Below are 27,259 nucleotides of genomic sequence, written 5' to 3' on the forward strand. Positions count from 1 at the left end.
CAGACCTCACACAACTCCTGTGTAGCTACGTCATCATGAAACGTTTGCTTATATAACACATGAAGATATAAATCCGTATTTGCGAATCGTACCTTCATTTTCTGTTCATACGCTTGAACTTTCTCTTCAAAGGTTTCAGAAACGTTTTCAGCGGCAGTCGCCTGCTCTTGGAAGACGGCGAGCTTCATTTCAAGTTCCTGAATCATACAGAACATAAAATATATTATCCAAATGGAAATTCCAGTTTTTTTTACCCACATTACGGCATATGCCGAAGGAACAGAATCATCTGTAACACTGCGACATAACGTGACAGAATAAGATCAGACACTACGGCATCAGAGGGTTTAAAGCAAGAATATTGCTGTGGGAGAATGGTAACAGGAAATACTTTCCACTCCTGATTAACATATACTTTAGGTCATCGAACGTACTGGCCGTAGAGTTCTCTGAACTCCGAAGCCAAGTTAAGACCTTATCATGGTTTTTCGGGTTTGAAATTGCACATACTAACCCAACAATACTAACACCATGTCTGTCAAAACATACTTGACCTACTCAACGACTCTCTTAACCCCTAACTACCTAACATCAGTAAGCAAAGTCTCCATACTGTCCTCTACACATTTCCTAAAGTGCCGATAAGGAGAATTTGTTTGACAATCAGAAGATTCCTAAATTAATGATTATTTCTCTTATTTCATGACCTTTACATTTGATTCAAGGGTGATACTGTGAGGAGAAATTAGACGCTAATCACTCTAAGGGGTCAACGGTTAAAAGCTAATTGTAGAACAAATCGCTTCAGGCATTCAATTCACCATACATTCTTTATACTGTTGGACACCTCCAATAGAAAAATTATTCGCGTAACCCTTATGAACAGGCTTCCTCGGCTGAATGAAAAGACAGATGACACCCTTTGTCGACCAAAGCAAGAAACTGCTTGTTATCTCAGCACATTATCTTCTGATTTAGATCTTAAGTCTCAAACCATTATCACCCATTACCCAGCGAATACGTAATGAGAATACACAAAATCATCACAAATAGTGTTATCTGGATAACACCAGATCGAACTCCCTCTTCTTTTTCATATGCAAACGTATAGCAGCTAGAAGAGAGAATTGCAGTTCTGATCGTGACAGTTAACTGGTTACATTGAAGAGCTACGAGTTAGTCATACTGACCTGTTTTTCTTGCAGTGCTGTGTGAAGTTCGTCTTCCATCTCTGCAGCTTTACTTTGTATTAATCTCAATTCTTCTTCTTTCTGCAACAAGCACTGCTCCAGCTCCTGCGAGATTATTCAATCGGAAAAGATCAGGAAGCACTAATTATTACATGAAAACATGGGCGAAAAAGCACCTAGCAGTTCTCTAAGCTGGCCTTCCACAACGCGTCGCAATTTTATCCAAGTTTATACGCAAAATTTTTCTTTCCACCACTTTCACTTAGTTCCATTCCTACAGTTGTGGTTAGAAATGATGTCTTGACTTGCGGTTAATTCTCTCTATGGTTTATGGCAAAGCAAATGGCCACATCATCTCCCGAAGAATTAAACAACGCAACTAGACTTACACAATGTCGACGAAATTCTATGGTCAATAGTGGCCTTTGTTTGTGATCACAACATGGTCAGCTTAAAATGCCTTACAAAGACTACAGTGTGAATTTCATCGCGACTACAAATCATTTTCAAGGTTAAACAATAATATCTGATTGATAAACGTTCAATTTGAAGGAGAAGTACACGACGAGCGGCGTGTTTCTCTGCACATTCGGTTGCCATAGAATTGAACAGTCCAGATACTAATCAAAAAGATTTTAAAATGCTGTATTATTTATAAATCAGCCGTTCAACAAATCTGGTTCTTGAACACTGAATGGTCAGTTGACCACTGCTCTCATCCGGACAATTAAACCATACGATCAACCTGGGGGGGGGATCCAGGATTAAACAAGGGGGGTTCGGAGAATTGTCCCCCTTATAGAGGGGTCCGAGAGCATGCTCCCCAGGAGATTTTAAAAAATTAGGTCTTCGAAAACATGATTTCCAGCGTTTTGAGGGATATTTCGGAGATTCGACTAAACCAATCATGGATCCGCCCTAGATCAACTACTAATCTTAGGTTGAAACCGTTTCCTGCAACAACTTTTTTTTATGTTTTTACCACGCTAGCGGCAAATCAATTAACATTGTGCATTAGCAACTACGTTTCTCTTTTCCTCCACTTTTTGCCTCATAAAGACTGATAGAATCAAAGGTGAAAAAATTACTAGCGACGCTATCACCGGTTACCTTGTTCATGCTCTCTCCGTTTCTCGTCATCTCCTCCAAAGACAAAATCTTACTCTGTAAATGTTCTTGATTCTGATTGCTTTCCTGAAGACTTCTGTTTTGTTCCTAGTTGTAGGAAATATGTTAGTGTCATTCAAACGAGAGCCAACAGTAGCCCAAGAAATGTCTCTATTGTAGTGGTAACACACACTAAATAAATCAATATGCAGGAACTGTGAAAAAAATGTTTTTTAGAGGTCCGTATGGGTCCATATGTCCGTATGTCCGTATTTTTTTTAGAGGTCCGTATGGGAAAAAAATCGTACTTAAAACCTAGGGCACATTATTTATTTAAACAGACCAAACTATAGCAGTAAATACCTTTCTTTTATTTTTTTTTCTGCTTTTTCACCTTTTTTACGCTTTGCCGTGAACGGCACGTAGCGAAATTCCGGACCGAGGTCCGCATACTTAAATTAAGAATTAGTTCATGCTTAGCGAGCATATATCGAGTTATGGATGCACGCGGAAAGTTTGGAGAGCACGAAAAATACGTAAGAGCAACTCTAGCTTTTTGAGTGCTCTCCAAACTTCCCAAATGCATCCATAACTCGATATACGCACAGCTAAAAGCATGAGCAAATTCTTTTATAACAGAGCGACAATGAACAAAAAATGCTCACGTCAACTTAATTACGCACGGGCGTGCGTAAATAAAGATTTTGTTCGTAGCGGCTCAATAAGACTTACATAGGGCAAGCACGCGCGCTATGTTATAAAGTTGGATTGGTTACGAGCACGTGATTAGCCAATCAGGTTCGAAGATTTAAGATTCCTGCCAGTTGAGATGTTTAAGAAAAAATAATAACAATCATCTCACTTGATATTTGCTCTCCGTATCATGGAGCATTTTCTCTAAGCTCTCCACCATGCCTTGAAGCTTGCTATCCTCTGATGAGGAACTCTTAATCTGCTCCCAGAGTTCCTGAAAAATTAAAAAAGAAGAGAGAATGAATAAATTATTACATAAATACGTAAAGCCCTGTTTTTTCAAAAATAAAAACAACTTCGCCATATTTGATTGGTCAAAAATGTTTTTTAACACTTCTGATGCGTTCTGAAATTTCCCAGTGTATCAACAAAAAGACTACTTTACAGTTTCAACGTTTCTTACAAATCTTAAACTTAGTGTGCATTTTGATAGCAGTAATGCTAGGGTTTTTCTAACGTTTACTGCGCAAAAATGATCGCAAGCTCGTCGTCACCAGAAACATTCTCGGCATTACAAGTTGCTAGGTTCAAAATGTTAATTCTTCTGAGTGACTCAGTACATTTCTTGTGTTGCACATGTGAGAATTGAAATGTGTAAAACGCACTAAGCTGATCTTTGCATTCATCTACACCTCATGTCTAATGGAAATTGTATCAACATTTTACTTAAAGGGAATGTTATTTCAGTTCTGATTATGTAACAATTTACTGAAACAAACCTGCTTTTCCTTTTCCGAGGTTTGCAAAGACTCCTTTAACAAAGCCATTTCATTTTCCATTCCATTTTTTTCCTCCGACATCGAATTCAATCTGTCTTGCAACAAGTTTCGATCATTTTCAGCCGATGAAATTTTCTCTTCCAAAACTGAAAGGTTACTAAGCAGATCTTTCTTTTCCTGCTCGATTCTCTCCAGTCTGTTGTTCAACTCCTGGGAGACAAAACAAAAATACAACTATGAAAAATAAAAAGAACCTCTCAAAATTTTGGGAACCAAACTGGCACAGTAGCGAGAGCTCTCACTAAGCACCGGGAAACGAGAGTGACCAAGTCACGATTGGGATAAGATTTGCATCTGATTGGTTGAAGAGACGGCGAAAGTTCTATCGACCAATCAAAAGACAGAAAAAAAAAAAGCAATCATAGATCGCTTTCGACACTACGTTGAATACTACTCTTCTTTGGCGTCTATCTGTCAAAGCTAACTGCCCTTTAAAACTTCAAATTCCCTTACAAGGGCGAGATGTTTTCTATTTACAACAGAATCTAAAAGGCTTAAATTCACTTCTCCCATACCTGCTTTTCTGTTTCTGAGGATTCCATCAAGGATGACAGCTTGTTTTCGATTTCAACTTTTTCTTCTGTGACTACTTCTATTTTATCCTGGAATACTTTCATTTCGTTGTCAGCAAAGGAAACACTATCCTCCAAACTTAGAAGTCTAGTCCGCAAAGTATTCTTCTCTTGAGTTACATTATCCAATCCGCAGCTTAATTCCTGTCATGAGAAAAAGAATAATAATGTATAACAGGTCTTGACGTCATTAGGTCCTTGCGATTGCTTTCCTTTTGGTTTTACGACACTCGATCAAAATGCACCCTGAAAAAACCACGCACCGAGCGTAAAGGACGACAAAGAAGATCGGAACTAATACTCTGATCACACTGCTGGCAGATGGAAGGGCGACGTGTAGGCTTAGCACCAGGCTCAGAAACGCGCGGAAACCCTACGATTAGTTTTTTTTCAAGCTTCTTAACTTAACTGCATGCATTATAATAGTAATAGGACTGAGTGGAGTCCACTTCCATCTGTAATCATACGAGTGATTTACAAAATCGAGCGACCGAGAAGCGGGATTCTGATTTGTTTAACAGACAGAATTGAACGACACGAAGTCCTGTTATCGATTAATCAAAACTGTAACAAAATCTGAGGAACATACTACTAACCATAAGTTAAACGTTTGCATAAAAAAAACAGTTAACTGGACAAAATGCTCGTAACAGCGTACGCACATAACGCATACTGTCTACTTACAAAGGCACGACGTGTCAACTATCCTATTACACTGTCCAATTACAAGCATGACGCGTACACTATTTTATTAGTGCTCAAATCGAGCTGGTGATAACCAACCGCGATTGAGAATTTTGTGATATTTTTTATTATGATGAGAATTCTGAACCAGAGATTTTAAATGTGGATCCTCAAAAATTCCTAACAAACCTCCTTTTCCTTCAGCTCGACTTGAAGGTTCTCTTTCAACTGCGACAGTTCGTTCCTCACTGACTCCAATTCTTCTTTAGTATCAGAAATTTCCTTATTAAGTGCGTCCTTTCCCTCGTCTGCCTCCTTTAAATTATTTTCGAACGACTCCGCTTTGATCCTATGTTCATCTCTCTCCTGAGACATATTCTTTAACTGTTCTTGCAAATCCTTAAAAAAATATATTCATAAAACCTTGATGTTATTCCAAAAAAATAAGACTAATCAAGGTCAGCGGTAAAATTACCAGACGTGTTTCAAAATGAATAGCAGACGCGATGGTTTTAAGGTTGGCGCACTGAACTTATTAAGAGTTCGGGAGTGTGGGTATCAACAGAGAAGAGAATCAGACAAAATGTTAAAGGGATTGAGGAGGAACCAGCCATGAGCTAACATCTAATCGAGAAAGTAATGACACTCCTAATCGCTTGATGCTAAAGCTACCACGAAAAGCTACAAAGATTTTCCTTCTTCCAATAATTCCTTACTTGATATTGCTGTGACAGCAGATTGTGTTCCTCTTTAGTACTGTCCAATGCCTTACGTAACTTTTCCTTTTCTGCGACGAGTTTCTCAGTCTTCTTCACATTTTCCTACACAGATCAACAATTTGGCTCATTTTTATAGAGAACGACATATTTGTAGCATGAACTCCCCACAGTATATACGCCTCGAGCAACTCTTACGCATCTTTCGTGCTCTCCAAACTTCCCGCGTGCTTCATATCTCGATGAACGCACAGCTAACGTATGAACCAATTGTTTTATAACATTTTCAACCCGATGGAAAATCTTTTTCTCGAGGGATTTGTTTGTTGACGTCATGAGCGTGCACAATTGGAATATGAAGCACGCTCGCGCAATTGAATTTGATTCGACAAATTTACTAGCTATGTTATAACAGAGGATGAAAGCCTGTGTATGAAGCAATTAACCCTTGGCTCCCTGACATGGATATCAATATTCTCCACACTTTCCTATATACATTTCCTATGGTGCTGACAAGGAGAATTTGTTAAACGATCAAGAGCTTCTCTAGTTGGCGATCATTTCCTTTATTCTCGTGACTTAACTGTATGATTCAGTAATGATACTCTAAGGAGAAATTAGATGCCGATCACTCGAACTGGGGAGGTACAACCTTAAACGCTTGTGTGAAGACTTTTACTAGCTTAGATGGCTCACTCACCTTGGTGCCTTTACCACAGGAGACAAAATTTTCCTCCCACTGCTTCTTCAGTGCATCATAAGCACTCTGAACTTTGTTTCTTTCGCTCTGTGCAAACTGCAGTTGTTTCTGTCCATCCTTGTAAAGAGTTTTATGAAATTATTGCAAGATTTTTCCACAAGTTAGCAAAACCCTATCAGCTTCGCCGAACAGTGATAACAGTTTTTACATTCAAAATAAAAAAACATACTTTTTTTTCGTCCTGTGCTGCTTTGAGATCCTTGTCCTTTTTCTTCAGTTCCACCTTAAGTTTTTTCTCCAGTTCAACGGCTGTTTCAACTTGTTTCTTAAGTTCCTGAAACACACGAGTAGATAACACTTGAAATAAAACTGTGATTCACCGTGTTTTGCTTAAACAACAAATATCTATGTTCTAAGTTAAACCCGGGACCAAGTCAACGAGTTGTTTTCCTTTTGCGCCTGATTGGTTTACAGGATGGCGCGAGTTTTGTACTGAGACCAATCACATATTGAAGTAAAGGAAAACCTAAGCTATCCCGGATTACACTCGACGTTCCATTGAAAAAAATTGCTTTAAAAGCTAACCTGGTTTGCTAAGAAATTAACTTTAACTTCTTCTTTCAAGTCTTGGATGAGGTTGCCTCTCTTGGAATTTTCCGCCACAGTTGCATCAAACTTTTCCCTCAGAACAGTGAGCGTTTTCACCAGCTTCGTCCTCTCTGCTGTTAGTTCCTCTATTTGTTTGGTGAGCTGTAAAAAAAAAAGCCAAGTATAATCTAATGTAATGGCACACAATTTACTATTATTGTTACATCAACAAGAGATACATTTGTAACATGTGACAATATCATTTTTTTTAAGAATGTTAGTCAATAAAGTTTTAGTTTTTTAGAGTTAAAGTCTTTGTCAAAATTACAGCTGTGACATTCAATTGGTTGAGGCATCGAATGAAATCTAGGACTTTGTTCCATAAGGGGCTCAGGAAAGCTCAGTAATGAGAAAACGTATAGCAACTCCTCTGAACATATTCCTAAAGACCTATTTATTACATTTAATTAGCCATGGAGCAGAAGAAGAACGACCGCTCTAAACTAATAGATAGAAACTGAGCAAGCTCAATTCCAAGCGTTCTTCTTGAGTCTTACAGTCAATTACTTCACGGCAAGTCTGACTAATCAGTGTCAACGAGGAAGACCGCGCATCACATTCGATTGACAAACCACCTTCAACTGACTATACTGATGACTTCCGTTCTGGTTATGTAGAGCCATACTCACTTCCACTAAAAATAGTCCTTTTCAGAACTACGTTAATCCCGACGATCAGACAATACGATCTCAAAATCACTCCTAGCGGCATTTCATTACACACCACCTTACCTTTGCCTGTTCGTCACTTGGCTGTTTTGTTGATTCTGAAGTGGTCTGTGTACGTTCTGCTGCAATGTTTTGTGGACTCTCAATCGCTGAATTAAGATCCTCGAGTTGGCCTTTTAGCCCCTTAGTAACCAAAAATAAAATTCCTCAGGGTATAACTTCCAATACAAAGTTAACTGAAAACGTGTGATTCGGTTTCTTAATTTGTTTTTATCATTATCATCATACAGCACGCGCCCATCAAAATTTCCTTTACAAAACTTCTTTATTATACTTCATTTGCCATAGATCACAGCCTCTTCTTAAAACATATTTTGGGCTGCTGACTATTGATACCTGCTCATCTGTCGTGGATGGTACATGTGATGATTATCTCACCCCATCTTCATGAACGGCAATGCAAAATAGGGAGGGGGGTAGTGAGAGGAAGAGGAAACTTTGCCCTTTTTCCCTTTTTCTCTGGGTTTTTGCAGAAGGTGTCAGTAGTGTTCCCATTTTCAGGCGGTAATTGGTAAAATTTACCGCCTGCTGTACCTATTATTACCGCCTAATATCGATTGGATTTCTTGAACATTCAACTGGAAAAACGATTGCTCGAACGGTTTCAAAATTCCTTTTCAACTGATTTACCTCTGGTGCTTAAAATAAGAGAGAACACTGGGCATGACTTGGTTTACCTCGTTTTCTTGTATTATCTTGTTGTGTTCTTCTTGGAGAGACTTGAGTGACAGACTGAGTTCATCCTTCTCAAATACAACATTTTCCAATTGTTTCTTTGCAGCCTACAAAAACATAAAAGAATTGTTAGGAAAATTCAAAATCAAATGACAATAGCTTACAATAAAAATACTGAAAACTGAGACTCATCCCCTTGCATCTGTCTCGTAAGTTATTCAGGGGAACGAAAATAAGAGAGGAGAGCGCGAACAGTATGCGCGGAGAACGCGAGGAGCGCGTCACACTCTTTGCATTCGCCTCGTGCATGCTCACAACAGCCTGAAAACACAACAAAATGACGCCTGTTTTGAAGGTTACATTAACCCTTACACCTTAACATCGGTCTTCATATTCTCCACACCGTTCTTGTGTTATTTCCTATGATACTGACAAGGAGAATTTGTTTGACAATCAGGAGCTTCCTTAATTGTTGATCATATTTCCTTCATTCTCATGACCTTAACATTTGATTTAAGAGTGATACTGTAAAGAGAAATTAGAGACCAGTCTCTTACGAGCGTTACAGGGTTAAAAGCAACCACACTTACCTCGTGATTTTCTGAAACAGATCTGTATTGCTGCTGAAGACCGGTGATTGAATCTTTCAGCACTTCATTCTCAACAAAGAGTTTCTCAAATTCATCTGTCGTTTCCTTTGAATACAGATATAAACAATGTTTAAAATGACGCTACCAACAACAACAAAATTTGTCACTGCGCTGCACTGTTGGAATCATATACCTTGTTCTTTTTTTCCAATAGCTGTAATTCTCTTCTGCAGTCATTCAAAGCTGTTTCAATGTCTTCCTTCTCGATCTTAACTACTGAAAGTGTTTTTCTCAGGTCCTTCAAAAGAAAATAAAAGCATGTTACTATTAACATTTGATATTAAGCAATGGTATGAAGCCGAAAAGTTTCTTTTTTTAAAGTAATATAAATAACCAGTACCTTTACTGACATCTTGCTCAAGTCTTCCTGAGAGGAACTCATTTCTTTCAGTTTATTTTTCAGCCTCTGTACAATTGACAGTCAATAAGGCAATAAAATTAATCATTTCTATTGATAAAACTCCGGCGTTAGCGTGCTAAACTATACACTGCAATTCTCGTCGCAATTTTAGAAACATTCCCTCCTGAAACTTAGTCAGTGTTGTTCAAAAGGCAATAGAACGCATAAAAAATATTAACACTGAAAGAGAAGCAAAGGTGTGTCAATAAAACTAGATAACGGATGTAGTTACACACCGGACAAGCGTTCTGCATACTACAATGATTAACATGTAACTTCTCCGTGTAATACCCTTACATTGTCCAGAAAACAAGTAATGGGAACACTCAAACACATCAGGTTGAAGTTGTCATCTTGATCTAACACCAAATTCTCATAGCCGATTTACAAGGAAATGTGTAGCAGCTAGAGGGGAGAATTGACAATCAGATCTTGGGAGTTAAAGGGCTAAAGTTTGTTGGAAAGTCACACCTCCTATGACTTGCATAAAATTACAACTAAGATACTTACGTCATGACTAGCTTTAAGTGTTTTTAGTGATTTCAGCGCTTTTTCTTTCTCTGCTTTCAGCTTGTTGATCTGATCCCCAAGTTCCTAAAAATTAATCGCGGATGCCGTTAATCACTAGAACACAAACTTCAATTTCCCGGTAGCTTTAGCTACTATAGGTAAAACAAACCTGAAGCTAATTAGTTGAATATAAGTTGACAATCTGAGTATTCCTTCCACTTGACGCAAACTGACGTGCACCAACCACATTAAGAAATATTTGGACATTTTTTAGCCGGATATGTAGGTGTTCTATTGAGGATATTCTTCAATATTTCATCAGGTCTCCCCAAAATTTTTTTCCTGGCCCGGTGCGTAGTAATACCGTGAATGTGTAGTGCTCCACCACGAAACATAACTCAACAACTCTGGCTAGGGTCCTGTTTTCAGAAAGTTGCTATGGTCACTGGTAAAGAAACGTTTTTTTGTGCTTGCTGTGCTTAAATTCAAGATCAAATTGTTATTTGTTTCAAAACTCAGCTTGGGGGAAAAATACCGGCATCACTGAAATTCCCCATTCCACCTTTTTTACGAACATACCTTAACGTAAAACTTGTTCTCTTCACACTCTTTAACAGCTGTCTCTAAATTTTCCTCAATATCCTGAGAAATAAAATGCCCCCCTCAGTTTTTTACACAATCATATTCTCATGAAATTAGCTTTCAAGTAGGTCCTCATTATCAGCGCTGCGAAACGCGCGTTTCCCTACCTGCGGAAATATTTGAGACCAGGAGAGGAGAGAGGTTTGATAATAATGAGGTGCCAGACGCCTTGTTGACCTCTCGCTGACTCGCGTTGCTCAAGGCCTCGTACTTTCCCGCGGGCGAAGAAACGCTCGTGCCGAAGCAACGCTCGTGCCGAAGCAACGCTCGTGCCGAAGCAACGATCGTGCCGAAGCAACCATCGTGCCGAAGCAACCATCGTGCCGAAGCAACGATCGTGCCGAAGCAACGATCGTGCCGAAGCAACGATCGTGCCGAAGCAACGATCGTGCCGAAGCAACGATCGTGCCGAAGCAACGATCGTGCCGAAGCACTAATAATGAGGGCTCGCTCGCAAACGATACGAAATTGATTGAGACCGGACCATAAACATTTTTCGTGATTTTAACTAAAGTTATCGAATACTTCATTTCTTTTTTTCTTTTGTATTAGTCAAGTTATCTTGGGTTAACAAAAATGTGAAAATATTGACCTTTTTGGCAGATGGAAATCATTTACATGTACATTACCGTTCTCGTAATTACAAAATATGAAGATTCCACCGTTAGTAATAAAACATCAATAGCAAAAATGAGATGACTGATTAAATTAGTAACTGTTAATAGTGTTAAAAGATTGAAAGTTTTATGCATTATGTTAGATCTATGAAGCAGTAGACCTATATTAAAAGCACCATGCACGTGATAGACGTATCTTCAATATATTAATATCTCTGTTATTAATGTAACTGAAAGTGACTTTATAACTTTTCAACCATGCAATACAGATGTCAGGCAAGTTATGCAGCTGAGGATAATAGTTGAGACTGCGGTTTTTGAAATTTAACAGTCTAGTCAAATTTTCGGTCCAAATTGTCACAGCACAGAAAGGGTTCAAAAAAGTGATGAACTTGCGAGTCATTTAACTAAACTAACAGTTTCTCACAAGTAGTTAAAGTACCGCTCTGACGAAGGGTTAATGCTCACAACGTCAGCTTTAAAGCTCTTTACGGTGGCCAATTTGCGTTATCAACTAAGTTGATAATACTTAATTACCCTGTTATACTCTCCCACCGACGCAGCACCAGTTTCTTTAGAAACTTACCCAATTCGTTCAAAAGTACGTTAACAGTCCCTCGAAAATCGAAAAATCTTTGTGTGTCTCGATCCTCAAAAAGTTTGGACGATCGATGATCACGGTTCGAGTCGAGACTCTAATACTACAACACCCGATTAGCTAATAACTACAGCTAACAACAGGCAATTTTTAATAGAAAAGTTTACACAACAAATCTGGACCCTCAGCTGCCAAACAAGCCTTAACCATCCCTTGAAAAGAAACTCAGACAGCTGCATACCCTTACAGCAGCTTCCCGACCCTCATACTCTGTACGCATGGTAACCAGCGCATTCCTAAGGTGCTCCACTTCTATTCTAGAATGTTCCAGATCGCTTCTCAGCAGCTAGAGCAATTTAAATGTAAGACAAGTCAAGAGAAAATGGCATCAAGAAGGATGAGCTTGAATAAAAGAACTGCAAAAGGTTAAGTAACACAAATGTTTTTATTATATCCCTCAATTTCCACGTGAGCAATGATTGGTCAATTTCACTGTACGGCCCTCCAAATTAACCCTTTAGCTCCCAGATCAAATTTGCCATTCTCCTTACTGTCAACCATACAATTCTTATTATGTTAGTTCAGAGAATTTAGTATTGGATCAACTTATTATCCCCCAATTGATATTTTTCTTCATTCTCATCACTTATTTGGTTGATATTGAATTAATACTGTAAGGAGAAATTCTGTCTTGGTCACTTATGGGAGTTAAAGAGTTAAAAAATTTGTTTGAGTTGAAATCTTTTCCCTCTATTTGAACCCACAGATTTAATAAATATATATCTTATTAACCTCGTTTTCTTGTCCGTACTGTAAGTTACGGAGCCTCGTTCTTATGGACCGCGCACTTTACGCTTGGCCATAAGTCCGTGTATAAAAAACTTGGTACCCAACCTTCAGTACAGACCTCGTACTTGGCTTCTGAGAGGTACCAGACTCTCGCAACTAATATTGAGTCAGTTAATTTAAAATGAATGCAGAGGTTTACTTGCTGTCCCTGAGTCTTTATCAACGCCCTAACCTCAAACGTCTGTCTACCAAGAAGTCTCCTTAAACTTCAATTTTAATTTAAATTAGGCCAGATTCCAACCCGGAAATTCACTGACGTCCTTCTTACAAATGACTGCTTTCCCAAGTAAAACTTGCCTAACTCTTTATCTCACTCGAAGCATCATCATAACTCTTAATTAACTCCAAATAACAAATAAAGGGCTACACAGGAAAAAAAGAAGCATCAAGGGAATTTTGATGCAAGGCCAACTTCTCCTTGTGCTTCAAAAGGGAACAAAAGAAAATTCGGACAGAGAATCAAGCGTTTCATCCAGTGTCGAAAATTCCAACGAAAATTGATTCTCAAGTGGTAAATGGAAGAAGAGAGACCATCGCGGACACATTTCCTTATTGATCATCTGATTACTGGAGGTAATCAATTTGAAATTATCCTTACAATAATCACTGGTGAGATAAGCAAGACGATTTTCGAGATTCCATGACATTGACTTAAGGATAATGCAACTTCTGCTGGTGCACTTTAGCACCACCCAGTCAAGAATAAGGCCAAGGATCACCCATTTTAACCAAATGATGCAAACCAACTACCCAGAGAAAGCGCAAGGGAAAACACCTCCTCCTGCCTTCAACTGACACTTCAAAAACCCCTTTACTTGAAGCTCCTTGATACCAATCACACAGACTAGCAAGGATTGTGTATTTACCATTCATAAATACGCAATCCTTGTATTGCATAAACTAGTAACAAGAAAACACCATGGACAGTGGTGTCTAACCTCATTCTTGTGTCTAAGGTCTTCACTTTCCATCAAAGAATGTTCCCTGATAACTTGACCCATGCTCTCCCTTCCAAGATCTGCTCCCCTCTCCTGCACAAGGCAATTGAATCTGCTTTGAAGTTCATTTCTTTCTGCAACAAGTTTCTCTACTTGATCTTTCAGATCCTAACAAAGGGTATTAAGGTACATAACATCAACATGATATTAATGTAATATTAACTAGTAAGGGGCAAAGATTGAGCTTCTGCTTTTATTTACAACAATCACCCTGACAAGGTGACTCCACATGAGAGAAGTTGATACCATAACTGCTGATGCAAATCCCCGCTTTGAAGGCCTGTATTTGTAGCAGTTAACGCTTTACACCCAACCAAACCAATTTGAGTGCAAATTACTTTTGCTGCTGAATTGACCCTTTTCCTACTAAGAGTGACTACCATCTAGTTTCTCCTTATAATACCACTTCAGAATCACTCATTAAAGTCATGAGAATTAAAGAAATGATCACCAACTAAAGAAGCTCTTGATTGTTAAACAAATTCTCATTGTCAGCACCTTAAGAAATGTATGGAGAACAGTATGGAGAATATGCATGCTGATGTTGGGGTGTAAAGGGTTAAAAAATTGCTCAGACATACTTGTATGTGTTGCTCTTGTCTCTCAGTATGGGAATCACAGGATGACTCGACAGCTCTAATAAGCTCCTCCTTTTCTTTCATCAGCTTGTCTACTTTGGCTTGAAGCTATGGTACAAAGGTTGAACAAAAAGTAAGAAACATTTTCTGAACACTAAACAATAACCTTTGGGAGTAACAGTGGCATAATGGTCGGTGCTGTGGACTCCTGGTCAAGAGGTCTGGTTTGAGACCAGGTCAATGTGTTGTGTTCTTGGGCAAAATACTTTCCTCTCACAGTGCCACTCTCCACCCAGGTGTATAAATGGGTACTAGGAAATTGTCAGGGAAGCCTTACAAAATGCTTGGGGGGGGGGATAACCTTGCGATGGACTGCCATCCCTTCCAAGGGGAAGTGGCAATATTCCTAGTTGCTTTATGCTACATGGAAACCAGTCTAAGCTCAGGCTGGGTGGGCCAACAGGCTCCAGTACAGACTTTATCTTTAAACAATGACTTGCTACAAGCAGTACATAGTAAATTGATACAGATGAGAGAGCAGTTTCATTAGCTAATGGTCACTGTGCCGCCTAGCTTGTATTTCCTAAAAACTGTTGTCCACTTCAAAAATGCACTCTCTAAACATTACAAAAACCTCAAATTTATTTCTTGCAAAAGCTTGTATTGGGAAGTATTACAGCTTTAAATTGTTATGATGAATACTTGATTATTATTACCAAATGTGTTGCAGCACTCAAGTCTCAAAAGGTGTTGAATATTTTAGAGCAGAGTGTTCATACAACAGTCTCACCTCTTTTGTCAATGCCAATGATTCTGAATCTTCACTTCTCACAGATGCCTGGTTGTTTAGCAATCCAATCTTATCTTCCATCTCCTACAACCACAAAATCAGCAATGTGTAGGTGAGGAGAAAAACTGTCAAGACATTACAAGTATTATTTTTCTTAAAAAAGGTACATTCAAAGTTAGCAAAAGAAAGTTCTTACCTTGCAGTTTTCTAAAAGATTACGGTTGTCTTGTTCAAATTTGACAAGGGTTTCCTGTGTTTTTTCTTTCTCTTGCTGAAGTTCCTATAGGGATTTACAGAAATATATGACAGCAGAGTTAAGGAGAAAAGGTATGTATGGGATTCATGATGGTCAAGAGGAAGGTGTAGTGTACTCTTGATCAAATGGTAGGGATTCAGCACCTGGTAAGGTGTTCCTAAGGTGCTACTGGTGAAACACCTTCTCTCAAAAATTCCTCTTTCTTCCCAGGAGTACTGATTGCTGTGGTAAAGTCATCACTTGAGCCATAAATTTGAGCAGAAAAAGCTAGGTCCTAAATTTACAGAACCAACCTCAAACTCGGTTAGTTAGAGATGTATATTAAATTAATCACCGTTAGTTTACATAATTAAGAAAAATCAATACCTGAATCTTCTCTAGCAAGGATTGATTATCTTTCTGCAGTTGTTCTTGTGCTTTGTCTTCTTGAATAGCTTGTAGTTCCAAAGCATTTTTGTATTCCTAGAGTTTATCACACATTGATCAGGGTATGATAAATACCATAAGGCAAACACTTTACACAACATAAGAAAATTTATACATACCACTTGTCACTATTTTGGGCTATCTGTATTTCAATTATAGTTTTTTTTCACAATTATTCTTATAAAAAAAGTCACAAAACTCTTGCTTTCTTCAACTTGCTATAAACTTACATCCTCTGTGAAACAAATCCCATAGAAGAATTTAAGTAAAAAAAATTTCAGACATTATATATTACTTGTTTACTTATTATTTCACTATTAAATGCACAGTAGCCTTTAGAGGCTTGCAAGAGGTACTACTGTACATATTAAATTGTGTGTGTTATATTACTATTATGGTAGTACATACCATTGACTGTTTGACAACACTTTGATATTCTTCTTGTAAAACTTTAAGTGATTGCTGAAGTCCATCTCTCTCCATCACAACAGCTGACAACTCATTTTCAAGTTCCTTGAAAAATAATCCAATATTACATGCCAAATCTAATTGAAAAACTGTAAATGGTAAAATTGTAATAAAACCACATTCCTTTTCAGCACTTTTAACGATATAGAAAAGTTCATGGTTTATTTTTAACCATCTTTTAAGAAAATAAATCATTTATCCTTACTTCTTAACATTAACACAAAATCACCTTTAGTTTTGAAATAAAACCATTGATATAACAGTGTTATGATTAATTGCTGTTTTAAGTTTGACTTAATTTAGAGCAATCATATTTAGCCATTTCAAAGCTCTGCAGTATTCAGATGACTTTTAACGCCAGTAACTCTATAGAGTGGTTGTAACATAATAATCACTTCTGAGAGTTTAAAGATCAATCCAAAGCAACCAGCTTACTTTAACTGTATTTTCATGTTCCTGCTCCAATTCATTGTACATTCCCCGCAAATCGTCATTTTCCTCAAGCATCTTTTTTCCAAGTTCGGCAGCCATTTTAAGTTCTTTATTTTTCTTTAGAATCTGATTTATCCACAGATGAAAGTTATAACAGTAAAACAGGCCATCAATTTTAATCACAAGATATTAAACGTTACCACTGTCAGTATTTAATACTGGTATTTGTTTCTCTTGATGTGTCTTTAATCTTGCTAATATCAATGACATATATAATTTATTTTTAATCCTTTATCTCCCATGAGTGACTAACAGAGAATTTCTCCTTACAATATGACAATACAATAACAAGCATAGAAGTGATGAGAATAAAGTAAAATACCAATTAAGGGATTATTAGTTGATCCAATAACAAATTCTCCAAATTGACATCATAAGAATTGTGTGGCAGATAGTAAGGAGAATTACTAGTGAAATCTTGGGAGTTAACGGGTTAACAAAGAAGAGCCACCAAGAGAAACTCTTTGAAAAAGTGATATAATTATAATTATTACTATTATCATCATAATCATTGCTATAATTATTATTATTATTATTATTATTATTATTTGCATTATTATTATCATTATTATCATTATAATGACTATTATTATTAAGTTTAGGGCTAATCATCTACCCAACTGGTTTTCAGCTATTGGTTAGCAAAACTGAATAATGAATTATCTTCAGTTTACCCTGACATTTTATACCAGGCTGAGCATAATTTCTACAAGGAGTTTCACAGTAGCTAATGATTGTTTTGTTAATTCATATTTTGACTTTTTATTATCTCCTGAAGATGATTATTCCTTTTATGTTTGGTCGAGAATCTTTAGCCAGAATATTAAACAGTGAAGTGCAAAGCTGTGCTCTAAGAGGAACAACTAAAGGCCTAAAGGCTCTGGTCTTGGAAATCTGGAATACATAGCTCTAATAAAGGTACTTCAAATTAGCAAAGTTATGCAAGTTGCAAAGAGGCAGACAACCATAATGTGCAGGTTTTGCTAGGGCATAGCCCTGAAAAGTTTATCAAAAATAACTCCTTGTATATGTAAAGTTTCAGAGAAATGACATCAACTAGAGTTTCAAGAAGTATTGCAAAACAACCAATCCAAAAAAAAAAGACCAATGTGAAACTGCTTCTTAAAATAGCATAATGATTATAATTGTAGTTTAGGGAAGTAATAAGACAACCAAACCATGCACTTAAAGTCATATGCCTCCCACACAAGGAAAATCCAATAACTGGAGGTATAATCAGCAAATAATTGGATCCATGTCTGTGTCTGAGCAAATGCACACCTGAGTCTCCTTTAAGAGAACATCATCCCTGACTAGTAACCAGTTGACTGTCTTTGGGTTCAGGGAGGGGTAGGTGCGCAATTGCTCACATTACTGACATTGATCCAATAGATTGTGGTACTTGAGGGATTGAAAAAAAAATCATTTTAAAGAACCTTGTCTTTTTTCTCAAACTCTGCATGCACTCCTCTCGATAACCAATCTCTCTTTTCATTTTCCAGTCTCTGCACCTCATTTTTCTCATCAGCTAATTGCGACGTCAACTCTACACAAGATAAATAAACATTGTTATGTTAGTGCCACTGATACAGCATACTGAAGTTGTAGTAGTTGCTTTGCTCTGCTCATTAAAGGCATAAAATCATGGCCCTCTCTGATGTAAGACTTCATCTACCACCCCCATAACTTTTGGAACTTTTCATCTTAGTACTGTTTTGTTCAAGTAATATCTCACAACAATCATTGCTCTGAGAGCTGCAATTTGAACTATATGTGTGAGGCAAACAAAAAATTTCAACTTTTTCTTTGGATGCTTGTCAGTCTTTTCAGTTACATCCTCCACACCTGTTAATGTCATTTATTGCATACCCCAGAAAATAACTTTAAAATGATATAAATTATAAGTAATCTAATGGTCCATCATTCTCATTTTAAGAAAATTTGGCATTTTTTCTTGGGCAGTAAAGGGCTAGTTTAGACGTGTCTAAACTCTCATCCCCTTTTCCCTTGATAGTGTATTAAATTTGATACTATAAGGAGGAACACTTTTTGGTCACTCCAAGGAGTCAAAGGATTCTAAAGAAGAAAATGAACCAGAATGATTGGGATTGATTAGACTTAAATAGTTATGATTTCATTTTTTATGCTTCAATTCATTGCTAGTCAAAGAAATTGGAGGGGAAGAAGGGAGGATTTAAATAAAAATAAACTTCCACTCTACCGTCACACTTGGCTTTGGTTTGTTTTAAGAGAGCAAGTTGTTTCCTGACGTATTTTATAAGGTCTTCTTTAGGGAGTGATTCAAGCTACAAAAACAATATCAATGAAAAACATTTTAAGTTAATGGCATTACTGTACAGATGATCACAGGCAGGCACAACATAGACAGCCCCCATATAAAGTGTATCTGTGGCGTGGAAAAAGTACCAAACCTTAGAGCACAACAGGGACACCAACCATTGAATCAAACCCTACAGATAAAATATAATCATTCCATGTTGTCTACTTGCAGAGCTGGTATAAATTGAAGCCAAGAAAAGGCAGAAAACATTAGGTATGTATGCTTTTCAAGAGTGCTCATGAACTTCTTCAGGACCTTTATTTTATTTTCCTGACCTATTGCCATGAAGATAGATCCAAAATAATTTAACAACACTGATCTAATGATAGAATTTTTTCCTTGTCATTTTTCTAAAAAATTTCAAATTCAGTCATTTGGCATAACTTTCCATAATTTATACTCAAATACCACAACTTTTTGGATTTTCCATGATCTGAGCAAACCATGAAAAAGCATCCATATCTCTGGCTGGCAATATGTGGAAATGAATAAAGACAGAGTGTGCAAGGGAGTTTGAAAATTGCATCTGCCCAAGGAATGAAAAGTGAGGGGTATTTAAAAAATGCTTGGAGATGTGTACATGTAGTATGCATTCCTCATATTAAGAAATTCCTTACCAGAGACACATTAAGTTCTATATACATTCTCTATCAAAATTTGGAGATATGTGTCAAAGATCTTTCGGGTAGAGTTCATCTGTATTGACACTTCCCTAAAATTATACCCCGGGAAAAGCTTTAACTCCATACATCTGGGCCCAGTTGTTCGAAGGCCGATTAGCGCTAACCCAGGGTTAGATTTTAATCTGGGTTTCTTTATTCCTTTACTCTAAAGCCTTTTTGGGAAAACTTTCAGTGTCCTTTTCAAAGCATCAAATAGTCATACTCTAGACAAAAAGAATTCGATTGAACTTTCTTTTAAAGCTTTTAGATCTGAAATCGGATTTCACACTAACCCTGGGTTATCTTAACCCAGCTTTGAACAACCCGGCCCTGATTTATAATTCTCTCTTGTACCCTTCATACACTTCCCTTTTAATTAATTAGGAGAAATTGGTGTTTCATCAAGTTATCTTGTCTAAGCTGATAAGTGCAAATTACTGTATATCTATTTGCACTAGCTGTTTAATAAACAAAGTATTACTTCTATAAGGAGAAGTTGATATATATTAATTGCATTAAGGAGTTAAGGGTTGTAGAGTGTCATCTCATAGAATAGATGATTTCCAATGTTTTCTTTCTGAACAAATATTAAAAACATATATAGGACTAGGAGATGAACTTTGTTTGTTTTCAATAATAATAATAATAATGATGATGATGATGATATTTAACAAGGAAGCCCAACTCGCCACAGCAGTTTTCAGTGGTACCCTCATTTGTCTCACAATAGAGTCAGTTTTTGATGTTATCTTATAGGGATAGCCTCTTTCACTCTACATGTTTACCAGTGGGGGTCACAACTAATTAACTTTATCTTCTCCAAATAGGAATATGCCCCATTTCATTGGTGAGCTCTCAAACTGAAGAGGTCTGAGTGCAAGCAGTTACCCTATGTCTCTGTTATGTTCCTTCATCCTTTCCCCCATTTATTCAAGAAAGGCTATCCATATAAAACTTCATCTCAACTACATCAATAGGAATAGCAGAATCCACATTCCAGAAGCTTGGATACCCACAATCACACAACACAACAGTTGATTTATGATGACCTATGAGGGAACACCATCTAATAACTGGAATAACAATGAAGATCGAAATGCACCTATAACAGCATACCAACGTGCTACAAATAGTGACATGTAAACAATCGACCTCGTCGTCTGATGAAGACAGGCAGTATTGCATTCAAAATGTCGTGATTTACATCAAAAGTGACTCTATTGTGAGACAAATGAACAAAGTTCATCTCCTACCTTACACCATGATGAACAATAAGCACATATTTTATATATAGGACTATGTAGAATATGTTACCTGTGATTTTCCCTGTGATTTTGTTGGTGTTGTGTTTGATGTGGCTTCCTTTTTCATACCATTTGTAACACCAAGAGGGTCTGCATTATTCTATAAAGACAGAACAGTTTAAAAGGAAACCTGCAGATACCTTACCAGTTACAGCCCCATATTTGTGTTGTTAAAGTGTTTTTCTGATATATTTCTGCAAGCATGTGTACAATATTGGCTGAAATGCTTTGCACAGCTTTCATATTAATCTGCAATGATTTCTCAAGTTGAATACTCTACACTATTGCTAGCACAACTGTCCTTTTAATTCGCAAGAATGAGCCTTCAGATTGCATTAACCAACACACCAAAATCTTCCCCTTTATAACTTAGGGTAGAGCTGCTATATTCAGCAGAAAACTGTATCAATTGAATTAACCATGATGAAAAATTTGCTACCGATATGGCTTACTTGCTTTCGACTATATTTAAAAATACGTTATCAGGTTACGTTGAAAATCAATCCGACATACATTGATAAATTTTTAAAAATACATTTATCTAATTGGGTCCTTTTGTCTGAGTACCGCTACACACGAGGAAAAGATTCATAAAGATTAGGTTAGAATTTGATTTCACAATAAACTCTCGAAAGCTGACAACATGGTATAGTCATTGTAAGAGATCAAACCATGAAAACTCGAGAAGCCAAATATTTGTCATATAGAGGTATTCAAGCGCTTCTTTTCTTTATCAAAGACAAACAAGCAGTTCTCTACCTCTAGATTAAAAGTTCGCAAGAGGAAGTGGACATCAAAACGAAAGCAACAACAAGAATGATTTTTTTCTGATTAGTAAATTACCATTTGATAAACACCGTTTTACACCGCAGGTACACAATAAGCTGCTTTAAAAGATTAAGATGTTTTAAGATGAAAAGAACTGAGGCATGTAAACACACGCGACCAATTTTACATGCGATCAATGAACTTGCAATAACGTCATCGGCGGTTTCATATTCAATTCACTTCATTCGATAATTCTACCATTTAGCCAGAGCTTATGACACGAACAATTTCAAAAGCTCCTAAATTAAAGAAATTCTCAGCAGGAACTTAAATTTAGAGACCACACGAAAAGAAAACATTAGCTTAATACACTAAAGTATGCACTTCACTCACAATTGCAGCCATCTCGCACTTTCTTGAATATTTTTTTTCCGACGATCCTCAAGACAAATCTTTTATGATCCACGCTGTAAAAGTGTCGTTGAGAAGTGCACGTTTTGGTCTTGAATTCATAAAAATTGAATACGGGTATCATTAGCAACAATCTACCGTTCTGGACTTTAGTCTTCTCTAAGAAGCTCAGCAGTTGTTTTCATGTCGTTCCTCCCTGAGTTTTGCATAATTCGAACAACCTCCACGTCAAAAGTGAGCCGCAGTGACAGGTTGTATCAGCGTTTACTCGTTGGAATTTATGCACAAAAGGATCCTGCGCACACATGTGCTCTGAGACTCGTTACAGAGAGAAACTGAATCCGAACAAATGGCGCGAAAGCGAAGGTTCACTTGCACGTGATATGTCCTCAGTTCTTGTCAAATTTTCGCCTCTCTTTTTGCGGATTTTGCCTTCGAAACCACCAAGAAAAAGAATGCTTTGTGACTCACAGTTCACTTCTTTCATTTTCCTTGATCTTGAAACAACAGGATTCAAAAATCCTCGTGGAATTACTGAGCTAAGCATGATAGCTGTCGAACGAGAACATATCATTGAGAGTTCCGCAACCAAAACAGTCCCTCGTTTGCTCGATAAATTTACCACTTCGGTTAGACCTACGAAAGCGATCGAGTTAGATGCTTCTACGATAAGCAGGATATCAGAAGGAGATCTCGAGAGGAAGAAAGAATTTGATATTGAGCTTGGAAGAATTGTCAAATCGTTCATCATTAGACAACCACAACCAGTGTGTTTGGTTGCTCACAATGGCGACAGCTTTGACTTCAAAATTCTTGTTTCTCATCTTCAAGCTGTCGGAACAACTTTACCCGGAACAGTTCACGCCTCTGATTCGGTCAAAGCGTTTCGAAAACAACACAAAGAAGCTGAAAATGGGAGAAATAATGAAGAGGTTGGGGGAGAAGATGTGAATCGAAAAGGAAAGCGAAGTTGTTCCCTAAAACATTTGTACAGTACCTACGTTGGCGGGGAAATCGTTGACGCCCATAGTGCAGAGGCAGATGCGTTTGCTCTGTTAAAACTCGTTGTCCATAAGCCAGAAATACTGATATACTTGGAAGATGAAGCACGTCGACTTTTTCCCCAAGAGGAGGAAATTGCAAGGGATCCCGAAGAACCACCGATGTGTGTGGAAGAAAAGTCTGCAAGCCAAGTTCAAAATGCAAATTCTCCACCGTTAGAAAAGGGCGGACAACGTAATGATTTCTCTTTATCTTAATTTAAAACAGTTGAAGGGTGAAAACCTTAGCTGATATTTGCCCTTATTTTGTGATTATCTTAGATGTGATAGTGATTGAAATTTCAACAATTTAATCCTTTAACTCCCAAGATCTTATTGTCAATTCTCCCCTCTTGCTGACACACGTTTCCTTATTTGTTGGTCAGGAGAAACTGGTGTTTGATAAAGATAAAATCTTCTAACTGATGAGGTTGAATAATCTCATTGGCTGTTTTCTGGATAATTTATGAATATTATAGGAATGAGTTACACATTAATCACTTCTCCGAGTTAAAGGATTAAGCACCTGCTTGACTATGATGATCCAGTCTGTAGTGTATCGCAGAATTTGACGAGATCCCATGCATGCAAAGGCAATTTTGCCATGTGAAATGTATGGTAAGAAAGGAAAAATTTGACTGCGCATGTGCCATACTCTGCAGACAGAGTGATGATGACTTCCACTCAGGTTTTTAATTATTCAGTCACTTTCACAGGGAGCAATCTCTTTCAAGACTGCCCTTATTGAGACCATCACAGAATGCAATCTGATAAAAAAGACAAGCAAACCAAAACAAAGCAGTTGTAATTTGGAAGTAGTTTAAACAGTGGCTATATGCTATACAGTTGTATTTTATTGCAGATATGGGGTGCACTGATTTTAAATGTACTTTTCAAATGTTTCTTTTATTGTGTTATTAAATATTTATAGGTAATGACATGTTTTTTATTACAATTTGATGTTAATAAGCATGAGTACATTTTTCAAAGACAACAAAATTGCATGAGCCCATAGGGCAAGTGAAATTTATAATCTTTGAAAAATTTAAAAGTGCTTATCATACCAAATTGCCAGAGGAATCATGTTACTACTTTTTTATAGTGAATATAAAAAAGCATCATAGAAAGTCAGGACCAATAAAATTTTGAAATTGTGTATGCGCTCTTTGTAATTTGCATTGGTGTTGTAAGAGAATGCTTTTGTTTTTCAGCCAGTCAGAAGTGGGTAATTTTTTTCATGTACATTATAATGTTGTTAATCATTGACTAACCATTTTGAGATTAGAATAGCTGAGGCTGAGTGTTTGGCCTTTTACAGTTATAATTAGGAGGTCTTGGGCCCAGTTATTCAAGGGTGGACAGTGCTACCCAAAGGATAAATCACCCTCCAGCTGATAATTTTTAACATGATGTTTTTTTCTATCCATGGGATAGAGACTTTTCCAATATATAGTATAGTCCTTGAAACATCTCTCAGAGGCCAAGTGGCTATATACCTAGCTCTATTATGGATGAAGAGGTCTGGTGTGCAGTTGTTGAAATAGCCATTAATACTACCCAAAGGATAAATCACTCTCTAGCTGACAAGTGTCAATAAAACATACTTCCCTTTCAAGCAGATAAAGATTTATTCAGTGGATTAAATAATCCTCCTTTCAAACAACAGGGGCCTGTTGTATTTTTCTACTGTGGTGTAGAAACTTGCTAAAATGGTTCAGGGGAGGGTAACCTGTAATGAGATGATATCTCTCCTTTGAGGAGTAGCAATATTTCTTGTTTTTCTTTCATATTAAGCACATACAAAGTTCAAAAATAACATCACAAGCATCACAAATAGTAGGCACTATAAAATTTCATCTGTCTTGACTTTCTGTGATGCTTTTCATAGTTTCATGTTAAGAACTAAAATAAGTAATTTTGTTTTTTCTTCCTTTTTCAAAGACTACAAACTGTACTTAGCCCCAATGGACTCGTGCAATCTTGTTACCTTTCAAAAAAAATTACTTGTGCTTATTTACAGCAAATTGCACTCAAAATCATGTAATTGCCTATGCTTATTAATTAAAATTACTTGCAAAACTAGCACTAATACTTAACACACTCACAATATATGCAGAACAAGCTTACTTACTCACATTGGCCCAAATACATAACTTGAGCAAACAAGCAGTAATCTAACGCACTTGATTTGCTCATAAAGGAATTGATTACTTATATCATTACATCCAAGACACATTTTTTTAAAAACTTTATTACAATACTGCACCTTACCACTTTAGAAACCTGGACAAGCTCTGGTGCTGTCAGCCTTTCTGGGCAACTTAACCCTTTACACCCTTGCATTAGTTTCTATATTCTCCATACTGTTCTCTTTACATTTCTTAAGGTGCCAACAAAGAGAATTTGTTCAATAATCAAGAGCCTATTTAGCTGGTGATCATTTCCTTTATTCTTGTGACCTTAATGTGTGATTCAGGGGTGATATTGTAAGGAGAAATTAGATGCTGGTCACTCTTAGGGGGCAAAAAGTTAACCCTCCAACCCTTTAGAGTGACTAGCATCTAATTTCTCCTTATAATATCACCCCTGAATCAAACATTACAGTCACAGGAATAAAGGAAATGATAACCAACCAGAGAAGCTTTTGATTGTTAAACAAATTCTCCTTGTCAGCACCTTAGGAAATACATAGAGAACAGTATGGAGAATAAGGGTTAAGACTTTGCCCTTACCTTACCAAACCATATCAGGGCTTTACTTGATCAAAGTCTCTCAGTCCCTTACCAATACATGCCTCTTACATAATGGACCAAACCACATGACAAAGTTCAACATGTAAATCAAGAGAGACTTAAATTTGTTCATATATATTTTTCTTCCAATAATTAGCATGGAATGTCAACTTGGCAAACAGAATTTGAGCAGACTTTCCTTGTGTTAAACCTTTTTAACAATTTGCCCACGTCTTATAAGTCAATACACCCAACAATTGTTTCTGCTTGTTCACACAATCAATTGAAAGCAACTCTCTTACAATTGTGTCTAACAGAAGCAAGCAACAAAAAAATTTAAATCATCATCAATTCATTCTACAATCCTTTGATCCAAAGAATTGCAAATGTGAGAAAACTTGGTGGTGATCTGTCCAACTCAACCTAGATTGTTAGATTATGACCAGCCTCACATTAAATTGAAAGGATAATATTTGTGATTTATTTTCTCTCTTTGGAGAATAGCTAGGCCATACCCTCAAGCAAACTTATCTTGGACATAGAAAATGTTTTTAACTATTTTGTACTTAATAAAACTACATTCTCAGGGCAAGCCCTGCACAAAGAAGTATTAACAGTTGGGAGAATTTCAGGGTGGGAGTAGAGGCGTGAAACCTTTCTTTCTTTCATCTACAGGGTACCCAGTCTCCTATTTCATTCCATTGGACTGGTTGATTAAATGGCTGGCCTGTTACATGCCAATCAGCCTATTTTCCTGAAACTAGCACAATCTTGTTCTGACCTGAGGGACTACAGAGGCAAATAACAAGTATAAAGGTGAAGTTTCAATAGGGGATCAAAGTTTTCTTATTTTATCGAGAGGCTAAATAGAAACCCTGATTGTTTATTCAACCTTGAAGCTTCCTCCTTTCCTGCTACTGAACTAAGGCAAGGAAGTAAGAAGCTAGAAATAGAAAGCAGATCATAGAACAGCTAAATATTGAATAATTTGAGGATAAATGCACTATTTCAATTTCATTTTTTTTCTTTCATTCTTTGCTAAGATGTCTATCGCTTTGCGTGTCACCATTCGTTGTCACTCATATGAGAGCCTAATTTAGGACTTTGATCACGGCCTGGGCCGAAGTCATTCGGGGATTCCCCTCTTTTAAGCCTACGCAAGCACATTCCTGACA

General features: G+C 37.2%; 2 protein-coding genes across 5 annotated transcripts in view; one reads left to right on the plus strand and one right to left on the minus strand.

Annotated features, from left to right (window-relative positions):
* Nucleotides 1–22,512, minus strand: part of LOC131793123 (GRIP and coiled-coil domain-containing protein 2) — a 45,620-nt gene extending 23,108 nt beyond the window's left edge. For 2 of the 4 annotated variants that reach the window (XM_059110523.2, XM_066168180.1), the window contains exons 1-30: nt 22,295–22,512; nt 21,144–21,233; nt 19,048–19,132; nt 18,263–18,372; nt 16,770–16,892; nt 16,275–16,379; nt 15,807–15,902; nt 15,381–15,464; nt 15,185–15,268; nt 14,398–14,502; nt 13,757–13,924; nt 12,211–12,315; nt 10,692–10,754; nt 10,113–10,196; nt 9,543–9,608; nt 9,336–9,440; nt 9,143–9,247; nt 8,555–8,659; nt 7,881–8,000; nt 7,087–7,251; nt 6,731–6,835; nt 6,502–6,618; nt 5,802–5,906; nt 5,275–5,484; nt 4,345–4,545; nt 3,770–3,979; nt 3,160–3,264; nt 2,301–2,405; nt 1,191–1,295; nt 93–197 (exon numbers count right to left, since the gene is read on the minus strand). In XM_059110523.2, the coding sequence (XP_058966506.2) occupies nt 93–197; nt 1,191–1,295; nt 2,301–2,405; nt 3,160–3,264; nt 3,770–3,979; nt 4,345–4,545; nt 5,275–5,484; nt 5,802–5,906; nt 6,502–6,618; nt 6,731–6,835; nt 7,087–7,251; nt 7,881–8,000; nt 8,555–8,659; nt 9,143–9,247; nt 9,336–9,440; nt 9,543–9,608; nt 10,113–10,196; nt 10,692–10,754; nt 12,211–12,315; nt 13,757–13,924; nt 14,398–14,502; nt 15,185–15,268; nt 15,381–15,464; nt 15,807–15,902; nt 16,275–16,379; nt 16,770–16,892; nt 18,263–18,372; nt 19,048–19,132; nt 21,144–21,233; nt 22,295–22,306 (3,348 nt within the window). In that variant the 5' untranslated portion in view covers nt 22,307–22,512. The remainder of the gene's footprint in view (nt 1–92; nt 198–1,190; nt 1,296–2,300; nt 2,406–3,159; nt 3,265–3,769; nt 3,980–4,344; nt 4,546–5,274; nt 5,485–5,801; nt 5,907–6,501; nt 6,619–6,730; nt 6,836–7,086; nt 7,252–7,880; nt 8,001–8,554; nt 8,660–9,142; nt 9,248–9,335; nt 9,441–9,542; nt 9,609–10,112; nt 10,197–10,691; nt 10,755–12,210; nt 12,316–13,756; nt 13,925–14,397; nt 14,503–15,184; nt 15,269–15,380; nt 15,465–15,806; nt 15,903–16,274; nt 16,380–16,769; nt 16,893–18,262; nt 18,373–19,047; nt 19,133–21,143; nt 21,234–22,294) is intronic. The other 2 variants (XM_066168182.1, XM_066168181.1) reach the window with 2 other exon arrangements.
* Nucleotides 22,513–22,653: 141 nt separating this feature from the next.
* On the plus strand, nt 22,654–24,508 carry LOC131793736 (three prime repair exonuclease 2-like). The gene has a single exon (XM_059111213.2). The coding sequence runs from the start codon at nt 22,696–22,698 to the stop codon at nt 23,569–23,571; it is 876 nt and encodes a 291-aa protein (XP_058967196.2). The 5' UTR covers nt 22,654–22,695; the 3' UTR covers nt 23,572–24,508.
* The last annotated feature ends 2,751 nt before the right edge of the window (nt 24,509–27,259 follow it).

Source organism: Pocillopora verrucosa, chromosome 6, assembly GCF_036669915.1.
Source record: "Pocillopora verrucosa isolate sample1 chromosome 6, ASM3666991v2, whole genome shotgun sequence".
Taxonomy (NCBI): domain Eukaryota; kingdom Metazoa; phylum Cnidaria; class Anthozoa; order Scleractinia; family Pocilloporidae; genus Pocillopora; species Pocillopora verrucosa.

Coding starts and splice junctions, on each gene's coding strand:
- LOC131793736 (XM_059111213.2), top strand. CDS start 22,696: ATGTCCTCAGTTCTTGTCAAATTTTCGCCTCTCTTTTTGCGGATTTTG.